The sequence below is a fragment of the Chiroxiphia lanceolata genome, chromosome 3, assembly GCF_009829145.1.
Source record: "Chiroxiphia lanceolata isolate bChiLan1 chromosome 3, bChiLan1.pri, whole genome shotgun sequence".
Taxonomy (NCBI): Eukaryota; Metazoa; Chordata; class Aves; order Passeriformes; family Pipridae; genus Chiroxiphia; species Chiroxiphia lanceolata.
Window position 1 is genome coordinate 97,749,296 of NC_045639.1, and position 21,737 is coordinate 97,771,032.

The window sequence follows — 21,737 nt, forward strand, 5'->3', positions numbered from 1 at the left end:
TGGCTTTGGCCTCAGCCCATCCAACCAGACTGTCCAGATCCCTCTGCAGAGCCTTCCTACCCTTCAGCAGATCAACACTCCCACCCAGCTTGGTGTCATTTATGAATTTACTGAGGTTGATAGAGGTATTAAACAGGACTGGTCCCAATACTGAGCCCTGGGGAACCCCACTAGCACTCAGGTGCTAGTTTGATGCAGCACCACTTACCACCATTCTCTGGGCCTGGCGATCCAGACACTTTTTAACCCAGAAAAGGATGCATCTGTCCAAACCATGGGCTGCCAGCTTTTCCAGGAGAATGCTGTGGGAGGCAGTATCAAAGGCTTTAGTGAAGTCCAGGCAGACTATATCCACAGCCTTTCCCTCATCCACTAAGGGGGTCACCCCACCCCAGGAGGAGATCAGGTTGGTCAGGGAGGACCTGACTTTCCTAAGCACATGCTGGCTGGGCCTGATCCCCTGGTTGTCCTGTATGCCCGGTGTGATAGCACTCAAGATGATCTGTTCCCTGGCACTGAGGTCAGGCTGACAGGCCTGTAGTTGCCCAGATACTCCCTCTGACCCTTCTTGTAGACACACTGCCTAATTCTCAGTCCTCTGGGATCTCCCTGTTTAACCAGAACTGATGATAAATGATTGAAAGTGGCTTGGCAAACTCCTCCACCAGGTCCCTCAAGACCCTTGGTTGGATCCCATCCAACCCCATAGACTTGTGAGTGCCTAGATGGTTCAACAGGTCACTAACTATTTCCTCCTGGATTGCAGAGGGTCTGTTCTGCTCCCTGTCCCAGTCTACAAGCTCAGGGGCTGGTTGGTCTTAGAATAACAGTTCTTTCTGTTGAAGACTGAGGCAAAGAAAGCATTAAGTATCTCAGCCTTTTCTTCATACTTGGTTAAAATATTTCCCCCCAAATACAGTAAAGGATGGAGGTTTTCCTTTCCATCATTTTGTTGTAACTGTCTTTACGAAACCACTTTTTATTGTCTTTCACAGCAGTGGTCAAATTGAGTTCTAGCTGAGCTTTCGCCTTTCTAAGTTTCTCTCTACATGATCTGACAACGTCCTTGTACTGTTCCTGAGTTGCCTATAAGAAAATAATAAGAATAAGAGGATAAGAATATGAAATGCATTCCACTGGCCTGGGACATCTTCCTTCTCTCAAGGTGAGACCATAAATAATCTGCAAAGGCAGAGATATTGTTTTAGAGAACAAGGATGGCATTTGGAAAAGCAGGCAAAAAGTCATCTGGATGGATAAAAAGTTTATTCAACTACAGACTATCACATTCTACCAGATCAGCAAGCTGCTTATTCCTTCTTCAAACCTACTTATTGCAGGAGTAAAAGTCCCAAGCTCTGCTTTTCTTTTTTCTTATAATATTACCGCTAATCTAGATACTGTTAGATACTACAGCCAGCCATTTAATTATTTACTGGCCTGTTTCAGTTCAATTCCTGATCTTTTTAACTAATTGTTAATTATGTGGCATCAATTCAATCACAGAGCATGAGATAAAATAAATATATATAGAGAGAGACAGATAGCTCTCCTGCCCCCCAAAAATATGGTGTACAAAGACTGGAATAATATCTGAACTATTCTCTACTATAAAACTACTTAGCCGCTACTTATAAATGTATTTTTTCACCTATCATTTACCATTTAGTTTAAGACAGCTATATACCAGTTAGGTCAAACTTCAAGTCTACACACCACGCATAAAAATTAGTCCTAAAAGCCATTTAGCATCCTATTTTGCATTTGACTAAAAAAACCCCAATAGTTAGTGTTGGGAGAAGCCTATAAAAAAAAGGACAAGAAAAATTCCAGGCATAGTTAATTTGTGATTCAGGAGTCCCTGTCGTAAATCTTGTATCTCATAGACCTTATATATTTTAATCCCTAAAATTGTCAAGGCATTTCTATGAACTCATATGATTTTTTTCTACCGTATGTACAAGCTACTTCATGTGTTGTCTAAATAACTGTCCTTTTTTGTTTGTTTTCTACCTGAAACATTCTTGACCCTTAGTTCTTTACTGGAATAGACAGTGAATTATCATTACTTATGCACCCTCATCATCCCATTTCCGGCTTGAGAGACCTCTGCAAGGTCTTCTTCTCTATCTAAAGAAATTAGTAGTAAAAAAAAAAAAGTTTGTAATAAAACAAAATTAATTCCAGAAAAAACTAAGTGCTTATAGTAACTAGGAGTCATGGTATCAGTGAAACCCAGCTAAATCAATTTCTTCTACTAAACTACATTTCTTTCACCCTCTTCTTTTTTGACTTGTGACATTTTGCATATTTTATTAAAATAAGGCTTATTTCTGTTGTTTGTATGTTGTTAAGCTGGAACTTCAGCAAAATTTCTTCTGTTGAAGTATTGTGCAGTTATATGCACTTTTTGCCTCTTCTCTTGCAAGAGTGTTCTTAGAATTTTAAAAGTCAGAAGAGATCAGAAACTAATTTGACTGTTATAGATTAGACATCCATATCAAGTGTCCTTCATGCCTTGCTAGAGCCCAGGATTGCCACTAAATGCTACAAAATAGTGTAATCTGCTAGCAAAAATAGCTCCTGCAGCTGCACAGATATGTGTCAGAGATCTCTCATTCTAATCCAATGTTTGAAAGACCTGATGATGCCTCACAGAGCCTGATAGGGCTGCAGGCTGTTACAGTGCATATGCAGTTGTTTTGAGGCTATAGAATTGTGTCTGTTTCCTGTATCAAACATCAGTTGCAATTGGATAATATTTTAAGTATGGGCTAATTTTTCTAAACACCATAGTACGTCTGCAGAAATTCATGTGTGAGTAGTCTGGTATTCTATTGCTTTGGGAGTATTTCCTTGAAGAGAATTTTCTTTTTATCATCAACTCAAAGATTTATTTTATAGGTTTTTAGTTTTTAAGAACACAGGTACAGTACTGCTCTTCATGTGCAGATTTAAATCTTGGGAGTATAACAAATTGAATGAGTCATTTAATTTAAAGCTTACTAATATTCATATGGTTAACCGTTAAGGTTCACTGTTGCTTTTCTCAAGAGTGCTGTTTAGCATAAGGACTGGTTTACACTGGTCTTTACTCCATGTTTAGGTTGTAAACATGCACTCCATGTGCAGTTTCTTGCTGGGTGGAAAGGTCTGACACCCTTACTGCAGAAAGAATGGCTTAAGACAGGCAGCTCACAGACAATCTGGGACAAAGGGGTACATTCAGCAAGATATTCATCGAAATTTTCTGCATTGACATGTGGGTAATATATGAATCTTGGACTAAGAAAATTAAGGCTGTTCCTTAGCCACTAAACTTTACCCTCTTAACTGTCTTTTAGCAGATTTCAATAACAGGATACTGAATGAGCTCCAGTAAGAATAGGAATACAACTGTGTCTGTCCATGTCAATCCAATGTAATTAAGCCTTCCCGTATGTTTTAACTAAAACTGTATTTGTGGCTCAGTGGGGAGTTAAGCATTCATACTCTTAAAATCAGAAAAACACAAAATAGATGTTGTCATTCAGTTTTTTCATCACAGACCAGTTTACTGCCTGTAACCATTTAAACCCAACTGTTGACAAATATTTCAACTGCAGCCAACAAGCAAAGGTTGAGATCCTTATTTAAACAAACCTTGATGTAGGTATGCTTTCTTTGAACCAAATGTGGAAGCTTTGATTTTTTTACTGTGAAACTGCAAAGAAAATCAAACACATTTTCAGAAAGCCTCTAATCTCTCAGAAATGAAACCTGTGGTACTTATGAAAGAACATAGGTGAGAGATCCTCTTCTATTAGGTGTTTGGAATGGACTTGCTTTTCTCAGTGCTTTGCTGTCTTGGGAGAAGTCAATCTACTTTATGCTTTCTTATATAAGGAAACTTATTCTTAAAAGATTTACAATTTGGAATGTGAATTAAAGAGGTATTGCAAGTTTGACTTCATGTCTGCAATCTTAAATGCCTCAGCCAAAGAGTATAAACCTACTTTTCCAATAGAGGTCTGTTTCCCTTTGCTCTGTGCTTACCTCTCAACCGTATCCACTCACCTTTGCACTGAACAGGTTATGGATGATATTTCTGAACTGCTGTAAGAACAACGTGGAGTTTCTCCTCCAGTCAGTTCACATGCTTGTAGGTTTTCTTTCACCACCACATACCACAGCTATAAGGTCCAGGATGCTCCCTGCTACCCAACTACCTTAACTTATCACATATGGCAGAGATCAAAACACTGATCTTTGGCTCCACCTTGTGATCTCCCTGTCGACACCAGTAAAGATTAAAGGAGGAAATCCTCAATCCTGATTCCAGATCCAATTTTGATCTCTCTGCCTGTATAGGAAATAGAAAAAAACCCAGCCAGTTAGATTCTAAAGGTCAAACTACCGACTTTAGAAGAAGAAATAGGGTTGAAAAGTGTAACTCAAGAAAAATATCTAGGCTCAGAAGTGTGAAATAAATTACCCCAGAGAAAAAAAAATAAAAAGTGCTGGAAGTTGGCGGGCAGCCTGGGGGTTATCATCTGTAACTAAAATGGTCATTTTGGTAAAACGCCAATTATAGAATACATAAAATAGGATACAAAATTCCTGTTGCTCTCAAATGCATTGACAAAAAGAACTAGTGAAAATATACCCAGAGTTTATTTTATTGCATAACATGGCTATATATATATATATATATATGTATATTTAGTATGAGCATTTTTTCTTCTCATTTTCAGAAACATTACTCTGATATAAGAACTGACTACATAGGTAACTCTTGGTTCCCACCAGGAAAAAAAAATAAGTCAAGTATTAACGTCAGTTTCTGCTTTGTGGGAACATGCTGTGGTCAAAAAGATTTTGAAATTATTTGCACTGTTAAAGCTTGAGTGAGTACCAGTGCATAAAGCTGATAGCATAAGCTGAGTCCCTGGAAAGTACTTAGCTTTCATAATTCAGAACAGTTACTGCCATCGATAAAGTACAGAACTGTGGAAGATAATCTCCTCAGCAGACAAAGGTCAGACAATAAAACTTTTGCTTTCCGTTTTCTAGAAGAAATTAATCATATTAATTCATGAAATGTTAAAAGAAGGGGTGCTTTCACATTGAGTTTCTGTTGGCAATATAGTTTCCCTGAATTTTCAGACTTGATTTATTACTATTTTGTTAATGTTGATAGGATATAGAGCTAAAAATATTTTAAATGTTTCCAATTTCCAACCAACATAGTGCATGTGAAAAATGTTACCTCTTGGATAGTTTATATATTTCACTGCTATAATAACTGCCAGAGAATCAGTGCACTGAAATGGAGAATGCAGCTCACCTAAGCTATGTGAGCATATTTGTTTTGCTGTTTTGGTACCACAGTTACATATGGATAGGAGCCTAGAGGGGTCTGAGTGATGTTATTAGTAATTTGGCCACTTGATGATCTTACATGCAACCACTAATCTACAATCAAATCATGGTAGTGCACAGAGAAGTTCAAAATGAATTGTGGTAAAATACTGATGAATTTCTAATATGTAGGCTAAGTGCTGCTGATATTGTGAGAACATATGTTATAACATAAAGAGATGTGTCTCCTTGTGCTAGAAGCTTCTCAAATGTAAAAGAAAAGTAATAAGCAAGGAAAGTAAAAAGAGAAGGTGAGTACTTTGAGCTTTGAAATTCAGGCAAACGTGGCTACAAGCTACTTTTAAGTAAAATTTGCTTTATCCAGGAAATTATTTATAATATGGCTTATAAGATGAAGGTATATAATTTGTCAACAATTATTTCTTCTTTCTTGTAGATGAAAGTTTTCATTATTTTGGGACTTTCAGCAGCTACAGCCTTCACAGCTGTTTTCTTTTCTTTCCTTCAGATAGGCAAAGATACCATCTTTGGTAAGTAACAGTAAAATAAATATTATTTTCTTTTGTTGACTGTTGAAAATACACTGGCACTAGAGACGGTTTAGCAATGGCAGTATAGTTTAATCTCTTTTTTGTGTTCAAGATATACTATCTGGCTTCTGTGAGAATTATTCCATGGGTGTTTTCTTTTAAAATGCATCTTCATAAACTCGCAAATAAACTTTGTATATGCAATGTATCTCAATCACTTATTCTTTGACTAGGAGTGATTTTACTTTCCTAGTGATATTCATACATCAGATGATACATTTACAAACATGATTGACAGATTTCTTTCTCCATTTGCTAATCATTACCTTTAGTCATCCTGGGCTAGAGGCTGTTGCCATAGGAAGCCCCACCTGGCACACTGGCCCACAAGGGTGCATATATCCTGTGGGTTCATTTGCTATTGGCACCCTGTGGATTTTAGAGCACCTCAGATAGCAATAGTCCCTATGTTCAAACAATGCAATCTTGTAATTTTTTGCATCACAGCAGTTTTATTTGCATCTGCTCAATCTAAATAAGTTAGATCTTGTAAACTAGAAATGTAGGCAGACACTAGACTGAATTTAAAAGAAATCTGCAGAGACTGATTTTACATGGAATTAGGGCAGAGATAATAAGAAACAGGATTTTTCAAACTTTATATTCTCTTAAATCCTTTTATGTAAAGGATTTCTTTCTAACATCTAATGTCAACCTGCCCTCGATCAGTTTAAAATCATTGCCTCTTGTCCTGTCACTATCTGTTCATATAAGTCCCTCTGTTTTATATGCCCACTTGAGGTTCTGGAAGGCCCCATACATGAATATACATGGACTGTAAATAAATAGAAAGATGAACTGCATATGATTTTTTTAGAGTAAGTGTCTTTTAGTCTCATGGGAACAGTATAAAATAATGTTTGTTACTGCAAGAACCACATTTTTGAAAACACTGTATTGTTACCAAAATCATACTTCTCAGCAGAATAGGAAGAGACACAATGGAATTCAAGTATAGCAAGTGGATCTTCTCTTTTAGATCAGAGTAGGAACCAATATCACATAATGAACAACACTTTAAGCATATTATATTTCTCAGAGGTAAACCTCCTAAAAGTAATTAGAAAACATAATAAAGTTTAAAATAATTACTTGTTGTGTTACCTATAAAGATCAGACTTGTTTTATAACATAGACATTCAGATATACCAGAAATCTGAATGATAATATCAAATGAATCATCTGAACATTTTATCATGCATAGGTAAAAAAGAGAAATAACTAGTGCTGTACTTAGATGCTGAGATCTTAGAAGAGTGGAGTATAATTTTCCGTAGCAAAGATTACTCCTCATCACACATTATTTTCCATTAAGCTGAGTGCCCTACTCAAAAAAAAGATCACAGAAATAGTACAGTATGGACTACAGATAAAATATGTTCACCTAAATTACACTGTACATAAATTATGAACAATTGTACATAAATTATTGTTATTATTTTTTATTATTAATTTTTCTAGGAAAAAATGGGCCATCCTACAAAATACAGGTGGAAATTAAACCCCTGGACTTTAAATGTGACTGATTCTTTCAATATAAAGTTGTATGTACAAAGAGGAATAAAACCAAGTTTCATGATAGCAGTATACAAATAGCACAGTTGAAGTATTATTGGGTCACATATATCTTTCCATCAAACCTAGATGAAGAAATGAGAATAGGACTTTGATTCATTGGTCCAATTGCAGAAGTCTTAAAGTTTTTTAATTATGCCTGAATATGTACTTGAATTCTTCATGTGTCTCAGCCTAGCTCACATTACCTGTGAGGAAGGCTCAGATTTGTCCTATCAATCCAAGGACAGATTAATGAAAAATACATATGAGCCAATTAAGCATAATTGCATTACAGAGAACACAACATGTTTCAGCTGGGCCTATTATGTTTGGTACTATATAACATGTCCATAACTGGATTATACTTAAGGAAATTTAACTCTTCAAGCTTTACAAATTATGGAAGAATTGATTTACTACTCCTACCTTACCTTTCAAAAGGGTCAGAAGCCATAATATTAATTTCAGGAACACTAAAATAAGGAGATGATTTTAAAAGGGAAACACTGTGCTATTTTAATAAGTACACCATTGATTAAAATATTCGTATTTCTTTTCATTTTTTTTTCCTGTTAAGAAGAAATTGAAGATAACTGCATTACTAAGGCTATCCAGAAGGGTTCTAGTCTGGTGGATTATGCTGCACGTTATGAAATGAACAGGTAAAAAAAAAAAAAAGACGTGAAGAATCTATTCTGCAAAAAGCTTTAATAACAGAAATGATGTATTTTTCTGTTTCTTTGAGAAAACATATTGTCACAGATTCACTGCACCTATTACCTTTGAGAAATCTGATCGAATGGAAGGTATTCTGCCTATGGCAGGAGGTTTGGACCTAGATGATCTTTAAGATCCCTTTCAACCCAAACCATTCTATGATTCTACGATTCTATGATTATGTCACTGATCATCTGATCCACTATAACCTTGTGCATTATCACCATATAAATTGCTCTCCTAAAATGTGAGAAAAATAAGAAACATAAAAATAAATAGGAATGTGTTTCTGATTTAAATAGCATACCGCATTCCATTAACATGTGACTCAAGAAATATAATTTTATGGACATTACATACTTTTGAACATTAATTTTTTTTTCCAGGGCAGAGTGAGATGGGAACAGCTCCTATGGCTTCAGGGTCGAAACCCTGTTGCCTTAAATTGGACTGTTAAAGTGAATTTCATATTTCCCCTTCCATCTAAAATAGATTTAATGAAATGATAAGGGAAAGGAATATAAAACTTATCTTGAACTGTGGGTAGGTAATAACTTAGGGAAAGCTCCTTTGTGCTGGAGTTATGCTATGAGAGGGATCTCTTTAAATCATGTTCTGTGTAGCTCTGACTAGATTTCTATGCTGTACAGAATTTATTTCTCTCCAGAATTTGGAATACATCAGTTAAGTTTTACAGGGTTCAATTATCACACTTTTTCTTAGATTTTTCTAAAGGATTTATTCCTGTGATTTGAAAATGAGTCACGATTTGCAGAGCTCTGTGAGAGATGACTGTTTATATAGACAGAACCTGTCAAGAACTGTGGCCACTTTATATGTAGAGACTGAGGTCATTTTCATTTTATTGTGGTTTCACTTTTGGTGACAACCCTGAGGCATTTAAATTTAAAAACACAAGTCTCAACTTCTCAGTGGCTCAGCTACCCCACGTACTAAATGGAGATACTGATGTTTATTTATCTCACAGTATACTGTGACAAATTTTTGGTCAAAATCTTACAGATGATAAATGATAAAAGGTGTTAAATGATGATTGTTAATGCTAAATGATGATGTTTCAATTAGGATTTGAAATTTTATTAAGAATAAAACTGAGACTCCTTAATCACTCGAAATGAATCACCAGACTCTTAAGCTTCCTTTGAAATATAGTGTATGTGGATATACAGACTCTAAAGAACATTGGTACTCAGAAGTCCTATTATTGGATTCCCTTTAAAGGCCTTTATAAGAATTGCAGATTTACAGTAGGGTGAGGTTGGAAGGGATCCCTGGAGGTCCAAACCCCCTGCTCAAGCAGGGCCACCTACAGCCTGTTGTCCAGGACCATACAGCTTCTGAGTATCTCCCAGGAGAGACTCCACAACTTTTCTGGGCAACCTGTGCCAGTACTGAGCCACCCTCCAAGTAAAATGTGTTTCCTGATGTGCAGACACCACCTCCTGTGTTTAATTCGGTTTGTGCCCATTGACTCTGGTCTTGTAACTAGGTGCTTCCTAGGACCACACCATGGTCCATACTAGGGCTTATATGCCTAAACACGTACAAAATACACTTCATGACTGATTTCATATTCCTAATAATGATACTATCATGGGTCATTCTATTAGCTTTAGGAGGCTATTTCTGCATTACTAAATACTGAGACAGTTTGCAACTTACACAGTGTTCAGCTTTAGGAATATGGGTAAGAGCTAGAAGGGACTAGCATGTATACATTGAGTAAGGCAGGGGGTAGAATGGGCAAGAATATGGCAAACTAATAACTGCTGTGATAATCTTACGGGGCTTGTGAGATTAAAGAAATAAAATATCTCTTAACATATCTTGCCCTTAAAGATGATGGTGGTTCAGTTTTGGGATTAGGTTTGGGGATTATTTTAGGGTATGGGTTATTTTTGATTCTTACCTCCTAGATAATTTGTACAAATATTTTCATTCAACTCATTTGTATAGAGATGTTTGTCTGTTCATGTAAGTTTTCTTAAATTGTGATTGACTGATGTTATTCCCATGCAGATATTAAAATATTGAACTTGAGTTCTTGCATTTAGTTACGTCATCTTTCTATTCTTTTTAGTTGAGACACAGTTCAGGACTTTTAGTACTCCAGATTCTCTGACAAATTCATTATTGTCCATAAAAGACCTGAAAAACACGGTGCTGAAGAGCAAGATAGTTCTTTTGCATAGTAGCTCTGTTCTTCAAAAAAAAGGAATAGTTTCTTTGTAAGGAATAAATAAACATTCTAAGTCTCCTTTGGATCAATTAAGGACAAACTAAACATCTAGAAAAACCTCTGGAGTTTGTATTTTCTTACTTACCACCTTTTAAGTAAGCATGTTTCTAATTTTGCAAACAGAAATTTAACTGTTTGCTTTGCCCAAATCAAAACTGTTAATTCCATTTTAAAATTTTCTTGCGCTTTAAGCACAAGAATATGACAGCAATGAATATGACAGTACATTTTCATGAAAATTGCATATCCAAAAAAGAACTATGCTGCAGAGAAGCCCTCAGGAATATCTGAAACCTATGACCGTTCCAGAAATGGAATAGACTGGAGTGTTTTTCCTAAGCTGTAAGGAGTCAGTTTAGGACTTGGATCTTCCAGCTAAAAGGAAATTCCCTCTGATGCACTTTTCTCAAGGCTCCTCTGCCATAAAAACCACAGTGGTAAGACAGCCCATGCTGAGTAAAAAAAAAAAAAAATCTTGCAGTGAACCACGGAATGGTTGAGAGAGATGTGGAGACCACCTAGGCCAGTGCTGTGTTCAGAGCAGGATCAACTAGAGCAGGTTGCTCAGCACACTGTCCATTTGGCTTTGAATGTCTCCAGTGATGGAGACTCCACCACTTCTCTGGGCATCCTGTTGCAGCATCTGACTACCCTTACAGGAAAATGAGTTTTCATAGTTTAAGTGGTTAACTTTATGTTACAGAAGTTATCTCATCAAACCCGAACTCCTTGAAGTTAGAGGTAAGGCCAATCTGTAAGCTAAATATATAGCTATATAATTGTCTAATTAAGACCTACTAAAGTAATTACTGAAACTCCATACACAAGTAGTCAGAGCCAGGCAGATGTTTGGACAGTTTCTAAGAAGACAAGGCTCTATCATAAACTTCAGATAGCATCTAACAGCTGTGGGCCAGTTGCTTGACTCCCGGTGCTAAGGCATTTGCAAATCCACCTCCAGTGATTGACATGGTCGTTGGTACTAAACATCACATGAAAGCAAAGCCTACTCAAAGCAGCAAGTAGGGAGCCATCTATTAGGACTATCCTGCACAAGGTCCTCCTAGCTACAAGCTCTGTTCATCCAGCAGTTTCTGTCTCATCCTAAAGGCTTCCCACAAACTTAACCTTTGTTGCGTGTGTCCCAGTGGAAGAAGACTTTCACTTTCTGAATTTTCCTTGCAAAGCAAGATCAAAAGTAGTCTTCCTCTTTGCTTTCCCAGTGTACCCTTCAATCAAAATGTACCTTAACTTGCAACATATCCAACACAGACAAAAAAGCTATGAAAAATTCTGAAGTTCTAAAAAGTTGCAAAACCTTCTGTATTTTATCTCAAATATAGAAAAATCCAAGGAAGTGGAATAGCAACCCCTACCTTGCTTCTGGCTTTCTCAAAATTTCCTGAGCAAGAGAGTCAAGATATTTCCCAAGCAGCTGAACAAATGGAAATGTCGATTCAGGTGCTGAAACAAAAAGTTTGCCGGAAGCACAAACGTTCATTGCACCAAACTGGTAAATATAGTATATTGGCACACCCACTCCCCTGCCCCCCATTGATTTCTTGAATGCTATGTCTAGATTAAAGTTAACTTCACTTTTACTTACCTCTGGCACTAATTCATATCCTGTTGTCACTCTGGGGCCAGGAAGCACTTGCTTTTGTTCTTAAAATACCTCAGTCACTGGTTTACATTTTTCTTTGCTGCAGTGTGGTTGGTGTTGCTACAGCTGAGGAGAGCAGCATCACACTATTGGTATCCTGTGAACTCATGACAGTATATTTTTATTGCCTATAAATCAGCTTGCATATCATCAGTGTTACAAGCTTCTTGTTACAGTGAAATCTTCCCCAGCACTTTCAGTTTAGTGTTTGATCTTTTATCACTTTACGGCATTGCTATTTTCAAATACACTTCCTCTCGACATTGATTGCCTTATGCATATTCCTCTTTTAAGAAAATACATTCTTATTTCCAAAACTGATTTATAATACACTACTGTTACACGTTTATTTCCACTTAGCTGGGTTTTTTTATGTTAGAAAGGGAAAGAAAGAGATAGTCCAGAAATTCAACATTGGATAATTATCTAAGTCAAGTAAAATTCTTACTGTTAATTAGAGATGAATTAAAAGATATCTGTCTGGTGTCTGGAAGGCTCAAAAGTTCAGAAATGTTAACTATTTTTTTTCCATAATTTAATTCTGTCACGTACATGAAATGTTCTGTCATAGTATTGTAACATGACATTTTCTTCAAGATTAGAGCTCTGTAGACAAACATAAAGCTCCACAGTTATTTTGTTATTTTATTTCCATGCAGAAGCATCTGGCTTACTAAACTAATAGGACATTTGTAGAACTAAAAATATATCCATATCGTGTGTGTGCATATGTTACACACACACAGAGATACGATTATTTTTGTGCTCTGCACTTTAAAAGAAATTAAATTTCTAAACAGCAGAAGGGCACAAAACTCTTGTTAATTTTTAAAGCTGTAACAACATTAATGGAACGTAAATAGACATTGTACAGTCTATGTGCCACAAAAGAATAGTTTTACATGGATTAAAGAACTTACTTGACTTTAAAGAAAGCATGTGAGTCAATACCTAGGCAGCAAAGATAACTAGATATAATTTTGAACCTGAACTAACAAGGAAGTACAGCTGTATCTACAAATTTGGAACGAGTGACTAGTACAAAATGACAAGGTTATGGAGCCAGGTTATGCAACCTCTGCTCTCTCTGTTCTCACTCTTGCCTTGCACAGTTTTTAAGTGCTCAGCAGAACATTTTTCAAGCTGATTTGGTTCTTGGGCCTTTTTTTAATTTTTGCTTTTCTGGTTTAATTTTTTTGTTTGATTAATGAACTAAAGCATCTTAGTTCAGAGTTGAATGGACAGAATGAATATGTAGTGGGACTGAGTGACCTGCATTAGCCAGTGGATAGACAAGGGCAAGAGTTATATGTTACCTCTACCACTTTCTTCCAGCATCTGATGGTTACAGTCAGTTTAAATGTCAAGGGTTCTCTGAGTTCAGGAAGCATATTCATAGAATCATACAATGTTTTGGGTTGGAAGGGACTTTAAAGACCACCTAGTTCCAATCCCCCTGCCATGGACAGGGGGACCTTCCACTAAACCATTTTGTTCCTATTTCATTTGTATATCCACCTCCAACTGGCCATACACGTGCTTAAATATATGGAGTGAGAGAGAGTGCCAGCTCTCTGGGGTTTGCACAACAGTGTGACTTTGTCCCTCATCATCAGTTGCTCACTGGGAGACCCATTTTGGATCATATTACAAATATATTAATGACATACTGTCTACTGTTGTATCAGTACCTGAATTTACCTAGCTTCCAAATTCCAGCTAATAATTATGATCCTCTTCCACTCAACACTGAATTCTATAGTGAGCTACAATGTCTTTAAATTCCTTCATCTTTCCAGTCCCACATTTTTCTTCCTTGGTATATACTTTTGGTATTGAATGACATTTTTTACACCTTTGTTGTAAGCACAGGGACCAGCCAAGCAAAGGTTTACAATGCAGTGAAAGAAGGAAGCAGAGATCAGGTCAAAGGAAGAGACAAAAGGGCAGGTCAACCTCAGTCCTCAGCTATTGCTGGACTACTTTCTTATTCTCTGTGCATCAGATAATAAAACCAGCTCTTCCTCTAAGTATCTGAGGCAGCCTCTTGCAACATCTCTAAATAAGTGCTCTTTCCTAGAAAGAAGAGAGAGAATGCTGTAGTTGCAGCTGACAATAATGCCTTTTCTAGTGCAGCAGCTATGTCGCATACAGCAAATTGCTTGTCTGGGTTCTTCCTTTTAGATCTGTTATCAGCCGATCTGCTCACTAGGATTGCTAATATTTCTGGATGTCTGCCTTATATGTTGCCACCAAAATGTCCAAACACTTGCTTAGCTAATAAATATCGACTCATCACTGGTGCCTGCAATAACAGGTATGTATGATAAGAATTGTGCCCTGAAAAATCCTCCTTTCTTCTTCTGTAAGTTCACACTGTGTTTACTTTTTCCCAGAAAATTGGTGGAGGGGAAGTGACCTAAATCAGTTAACTTTGGCATCAACGTGTCTTGGCATGAAGTGCCTCTGAAAGTTCCCAGTGAAAGAACTCATCATTTAAACTTTGGTACACTAATTTTTGTAGACAGGCTCTCCCTCTGAAGGCCTCTAAGGTTATGTGAGGAACTTTACTTTTAGGGAGGACTGACTCAGTACACGCCTTTTCCTATATAAATGGAGCAGACTTAATTCTAACCCAGCATTTATTTTTTATTGAATTGGATAAAATGATATTAAGCAGGAAAATATAATTACTTTTTCAGGATAAATAGGAAAATCAAGTAGATTCTCATTTTTATATTTTCTCACAACCCTGACTGTTAGCAAGCATGCATCTAAATATGCTGTGTGATATATTTAATTTTATATATCTGTTTATATAAATATATGTTTAGTGGTTATCTGAATGACTATTTTTTAGTACTATGTCTACTTGTTGCCTAATCCATGTGGCAATTGTTTCCTGCAAAACCCAGTATAATAGATGTAACTGTCTCTTCAGAATCCTCCAATGCAATGAGGGTGTAAAATTGAGAATGAGAGCCCTTTTAAGTTTGAGGGCAAATGATATTTATACTCTGCAGCCTTTGTATACACAGACATGAGGTCACAAACTGAAAGGCAGGCTATAATGTTACAAGTGAAGGGCTACGGAGATGAAAGTGGAAGGCCACTAGCGTTGCACAGGTTAAGGTGCTCTGCAATGTGGTGAATGCAGAACAATGAAATTCTGCAGTTTTATTATTCAGTCAGTCTGTTTTTATGAGGTAAATCTATTTTGCTACATTCATTTGCAAGGAGCATGCCTGCTAGACTCTTTACTGAAAGGACACAACCTGATACCCATCAATTTTATAAATCTAACTATGTGGATACCTATCATTTCCCCCAGGCACTTGCAGAGTTTCTTGGAATCTGAACTAGCACCTAGTATAACATTTGCCCTGACAGCTCCATCAGGGCTTGAATACGTTGGCCAAGATTCATGCAGTTGAACATAGGCACATGGCTGAAGCTCTTAATTTGCAGACATGGCTGTGTAGTCTTTCTCCCTAGAGATGGAGAGAAGCACACTGCTGTAGGTAAGGTAGAAGACCTTTTTCGCTTCAGTGACTGATAGTTCTAGGATCTTTATAGTCCGCTTTCCTAGAGCAGGGTAAGGTAAATAATCCATTGAGTCTGGTTAGTCTGCAGTCACTATGTTCTACTCTGTATATTTTTATACTTGCACCTCATCAGAGTTTAAACCCACCACTTGTATTTGGTGGTATTTTAGATTCTGCTCTAAATTTATGTAAAAGATGTAAGGCAGGAAAAAAACCCCAAAACAAAGACTTTGAAACCAGTGAGTCAGATCTCACTTTGCGAGACCCTCAAAATACCTGAATCTCTACCAAAATACATCAGCTCAAAAAGCCTCTTGTACTATAATGTAAACAACATATTCTGTGATGTAAACCAGCTTTAAAGACTTCACGGACATTTAATGAAATACCAGTCTGTGCTTTTCCTTCCTTAACAGATGCCACTTTCTGGCAGAAAATATATCAGGACATAAGCTGCATTTGTACTTTTGGTCACCCAGTAGGAATGTGATGCTGTACTGTAGCTCAGTAAATACTGCATTTCATAGTTTAAAAACAAAACTCACACTGGAATTGTTTGCTTACAAGAAAAATCTGCTTAAACCTATTTAGAAGTGAACAAGTAAATGCTTTACAGATGTTTTACTAAATCAGTTCACATGTTTGGCACAAATCGGATCAATTACAAAAGATTTATTTCACAGCACTGAGATTACTTTGTTTTAGTGTGCACTTCCTAGAACAAAGGCATAGCAGAATACTATAAACATGGCCTTCTATGGAGAATATCAACATGGCATCAGACATTCCAGCAGTACCATTATCCACATTTACTAGTAACAGATATCAAGAGATTCTGCTTTTCTTTCTGTCCTAAAGCATATTTGTGAATAACAAGCAAAATAAAATTACTTTTTTTTTCATTTTAAAATGAAGCATAAAGAACAGAAAAAAAATCCAAAGAGCTATTTTCCTTCCCTATTTTTTATAGCAACTAACTAGCATTGATTTTTGTATTTTTTAGTGTCTAGTGCAGTGAGAGGGATTCAAGAGTGAAGAAATTACAAGTACTAAGGGAATGGAATCTTATAGTGCAATCCGCTTCAACTAATCTTAGCTTTCAGAGGTAGTTATACATCTACTGCAAGGCTGTTCCTAGCAAGGAGAAGTAGAATGGAATGACAGGATGGCACCTACGAATTGTCTGTCCTTCTGGCTTGATGGACAGGCTCTTGGGTGACTAGCTTACTTTTTGTACACCTAGTATTTGGGCATCTAGAAGGAATTTTATCAGCAGCACTTCTATTTCATTGCTCTGTCATTAACTATTCCATCAGGTAAGGAAGGACCTGATGCTCAGTCTAAAGGTCTAGTACCATTAGAGTTATGAGTATGCGTATGGCTCACCTAGTAAAAAGAACAAGCAGTCTTCATTGAATCCACTGAGTATAAGAAGGAATTGAGATGTTTCCTTTAAGATAGCAACTTCACTTAATACACTAAGTGTTCAATTTAGTGGCAAGCTTATTTTCCAGAAGTGTTCTATGTTTGCCAGAAATTATTTCCATGTTACTTCAGTGCATTGTAAAACATTTAAAAATCTAATTATTAAGTTACCATATGGCATTCTTTCTACCTTAAAGTAGGCAAGACATTAAAATAACATTCAAAAGATATAAATCTGGATAGTGAACTGCAGCTTAAAACTCCAAGTTCCCTGTAAAGCAGTCCAAAAGAATCCAAATTGTACAATTTCAGTACTTCACAAGTAAATGGAAACTATCACTTCCCATAAACAGAATATATAGTAATCAAATTTGACTACTCTATAACTCTGTATGTTAGCAAAATCTCATTATTTCAGCTGCCTTTTTAACTCAAGCAAGATTCCAAGACATTAACATGTTTAATGTAATAATAAAAAGACGTGTGAGAAGGGTTTTACTAAAGTAGTATTCCAGTGATCTGCTAAAATACAAAAGCAATCAAGAGAAAAATCACTGGTTAAGCAACTACATTAACATTTCATTATTTTTAATTGAGTGAAATAGCACTACACTATGTGCAGTGTTTTATGCAATTTCAGTAAAAGCAAATCAACTGTAACTAATTTGAATTAAATCATACTTCAACCTTCAAGTGTGAATTATTGTGGATAATTAAGTGTATTACTGTACCATATAGCTTGGCAAATTGAGCTTCCTCAGTGTGCTGGAGATCAATGAAGTATTAATACAATAATTGTTTCCTCTTTAGCATCCTGATAGACATACAAATGTATGTTTTAGCACTGTGTATTTCTAACTATCTAGGAATATTTCTGGTTCTTTGTGGCTTAATTGACAATTTTGGTCAATGAGTGCATTGCAAAAAATTTATTTCTTCTTTTAAATGTTGATACATATTTAACAATTGTGATAAGTTTTGAACAGGACAAGTTAAAAAAAAAACAGACAAAACCAAACCTTAAAATATTATATTAGAAAAAATACATTTTAAATATTCATGATAGAAGGAAAATTAAATGGGTCAAACCCAAAACTTAATGACTATAAAAATAAATAGAAGTCACTAGGAATCATCTACTGGCCCTCAAATTATGTGTGACTTTACTCTTTTTACCCTCTTGCTTTTACATTTTGGTCTACATTTTTTTACTCCTCTTCCCTCTTCCAAGTAGACTGGCTGCAGGATGACAAACTGGTATGCAGTAGTGCCAAGGTGTGCCCAGACAGGTGAAATTCAGATAAATACTAGTTGTCATGAGCCAGAAATGCACTGCAGTTAGTGCTTAAAAGCATAGTTAGATGTATACCAGTGCTTGGGCTTGTGCACAGGCCCTTCCAAAGCTGTACCCAAGAAATTAGCATAAATGCAACCAGAGGGAGCACTGCCACTGGATTTAGCCATTGCTCCCCTTTCCTCAGTCCTTTCTCCTTGGGTCTTGCTAAATGATTGCTTCTCTATGACTAATGTCCATTTTTCTTTTAAGCTTTATTCACCTTTACTCTAGGGTTTCTTTACATTTTCCTTGATTTCCTAGCTATTACTCTAAATGAACATCTTTTCTAAAGATGCTAACAAAGGCACTTAAGAGTATATTGACTTTATGGGGAATGAGGACACTATCAGGAAATCACCTTCATGGTAAGTATTTCAAAGATTCAAAAGGTAACTAACTTAGATTATAAATAGAAGTCAAATACTAATAATTCATTAGCAATTTATTTTTTTGTTTTTTCCTTTTGAGTCAAACTGATGTTGGCATACACGAAGACCAGTATTTGATGCCTTTTCAAAGATTGCTACACGAACATCTGATTAAAATTGCCTGTTGCTCTGTGGCTGATGATTACTTTAGATTATTTTAGATTATTTTGTACTCAGGCTTTATATTCATTATATAAATATTAGATACATATATAAATATATATTATATTCAGCATACCTTCATAAATTCAGGATTTTTTTTGTTGTCTTGCTATTTTTTTTCTGGGTTTTTGTTTTGTTTTGTTTTTTCTTTTCATAGGGAACATCCTAGATGGGGAGCATCCAACACAGCTTTGGCTAGGTGGCTTCCACCTGCCTATGAAGATGGGCTCAGCCAACCTCGAGGATGGGATCCCAGCATCCAATACAATGGATTCCAGTTACCCTTGGTTAGAAACTGTACCATGAGATCACTTGAAACACTTACACTCGGTTATAATCATACCTGCCATCACAGACCTCCATTTACAACAATAAATGAAGTATCTGTGTAAAATACTTCAGAAGTATCTGTGGAACTCAGCTAAGGAGCCACTGGCTTTTTTAAACCATAAGTTCAGCCAGCCACATGGTGAGAAGTCCCCTGCCCCTGGCTGGGGTAAGCCTATGGGACAGTGCAGTGGGGCACTGACTGCCTGGAGGGGCAACTCTGTACTCCAAAATGTGCTGTGGTGGAAAGATGTAGGGCATGAGCTGGCCACATGAGCCTGGCCTGGCCTGGTCTGGCCTGGTGTACACTAGATGCTGGACAGCCAGCAGACCCAGGGTGAGGATTGCTCAGGTAGAGGAAAGGTGGTGCAAGGTGGATCTAATCATGACCCTCCCATGATGAAAAGGCTGCACACTGCCATGGCAAGAGGCAATGGTCACAAGTTGCTTCAGAGAAAATTTTGTCATGATATAAGAAAATAAATTTGTTGTGAGACCAACTAAATGTTGGAATAGGCTTTTGTAGGAAAAGGAATTAAAGTTTGGGATATGAATTCCAGCCTAGACAACCACTGGAATATCCCTCATGGAAAATCCCCAAGATCTGGCTTGATGGGTCTCTCAATAACCTAATCCTTGCTTTCAGTATAAAGTTATACATTGTGGTTTCCAGAGTTTCCTTCCAGCCTACACTTTCCAGTGATTTGTTTCAATAATCGTGCCTTTATTCAGTGAAGGAGGAGGAAAAAGACAAGTTTGGGTGTTAACAAAATAAATATAAAGCACATACATGTGGTAGCATGCAAGCAGGTGTGTGCATGTATGCTGTTTCTCATAGACTAGCAAGACTTAAATGAACGAGTATTACTGTCGACTCATAACTTCATTTTTTAGCTTGCCCAAATTATTGAGCTTAGAAAGTATTGCAATATTTGCGGATTTTAACAGCTCATATACTTAAAAAATAGCAGACCTGCTACAGAGGGAAATTTGAACAAAAATATTTGCACAGAGGAATAGGTGAAAAATTCCCCAGCGCAGTGTGCAATGATTTGAGCTGGATTTACAAGTTCTGGTTTGTCATCATTTCTTTGAAACCTGACTTTTGATGGACTCAAAGTCTTGTTATTTTAACCGCTGTATGTTTAAGAAGGATAAGCAAGAGAATCTAGTGTTAATGTCATCTGCAACTCATGTTATTAATTAAATAACATTGTCTCTAAGCTGCACAATTTAGCACTCAAAGATGAAAACCTGACATTTACACAGGTAAATTTCCAGTAGATAGTACAAACTGCCTTTTTCTAAATTCATTAGGGTCCATGTTTGTAAAGTAAAACACCCTAAAAAAAATTATATAACTGTACCAAATCTGATCATGTCTCACCATCAGCAAGGTTCTCTGCTTTGTTTTGGAGTAAGATAGGATAAAATTTATGTCATAAATGCCTTTTCTCATTTACATAATTCTTTTTTTTTTTGTACTTTTATCTATCTAACTATTTCCTTTTAAAAGCAACATGAAAATAATGTAAAGGTGATAGATAAATGTGAGGATTGCTATAAAGCAATACTAGAACACAGTGTAGCTGTGTAAGTTAACAGTGATAAGAAAATCTTGCGAACTGCAAGAAAAAAGTTTGTGCTTTGTGGCCACCAAAGCTATTAAAATACTGATATAAACACTTGAATTCCTAGTGAGCTCTATGTATCTTGTTCTTTACTATTTCAATATAAATTCTGGTGTTCCTAACAAGTCCCATGTTGGCTGTTGTCTTTAACAATTCTATTTAACTGAACCTGCCTTATACATTCATTATATAGCCCTTATATTTATTACAGACTCTGTGACACTGAGTCATATGCTGCCCTTTCAGTTGCTTGATTTCTAAGGCAGCTGCTGTATGTCAGGGAATATTTTGCAGCACGAGGGAGGAATCTGTGAATAATGACACCCTTATCTTCACAAACTGAGTGCTGATTTTGTTCTGTTGGTTTTGCTTGGTTATAGTATAGGTTGGACATGTAGCATAGATATCTCCATGTGTTCCTCCTCAGAGCATCTGTATCTCTGTGCAGCTTGCAGCAAAGTGCCTTGGAAATATGATTTGGCTTCTCCCTGACTGGGAAAAGGAAGCAAAGCTTTCAGCTATCTTGTGTTTGTAACCTATCTTGTCTCCTGGGCTGCATAAGCTCTTTCATTTATGTACAGAGCAGCCCAGAGCCTCTGTATATTGACAATGATTTGAGGTTGCCCAGAAAATCCATTTGTTAAAGGAGGAGAAAACAGAATAAATAGAAAGAAAACTTTTAGACAGTGTAAAGGAAACTTGTGGTTTTCAAAATTCTCTGAAAAGGAACAGATC

The 21,737-nt window shown here is 36.6% G+C and overlaps 1 protein-coding gene across 1 annotated transcript in view; it reads left to right on the forward strand.

The window, feature by feature from the left end:
* Positions 1–560: 560 nt before the first annotated feature.
* Positions 561–21,737, forward strand: part of TPO (thyroid peroxidase) — a 43,289-nt gene continuing 22,112 nt past the window's right edge. Inside the window, exons 1-7 of the mRNA XM_032682241.1 lie at positions 561–737; positions 999–1,165; positions 5,798–5,891; positions 8,089–8,170; positions 11,829–11,998; positions 14,333–14,465; positions 19,202–19,331. Of these exons, the coding sequence (XP_032538132.1) occupies positions 1,127–1,165; positions 5,798–5,891; positions 8,089–8,170; positions 11,829–11,998; positions 14,333–14,465; positions 19,202–19,331 (648 nt within the window). The 5' untranslated portion in view covers positions 561–737; positions 999–1,126. The remainder of the gene's footprint in view (positions 738–998; positions 1,166–5,797; positions 5,892–8,088; positions 8,171–11,828; positions 11,999–14,332; positions 14,466–19,201; positions 19,332–21,737) is intronic.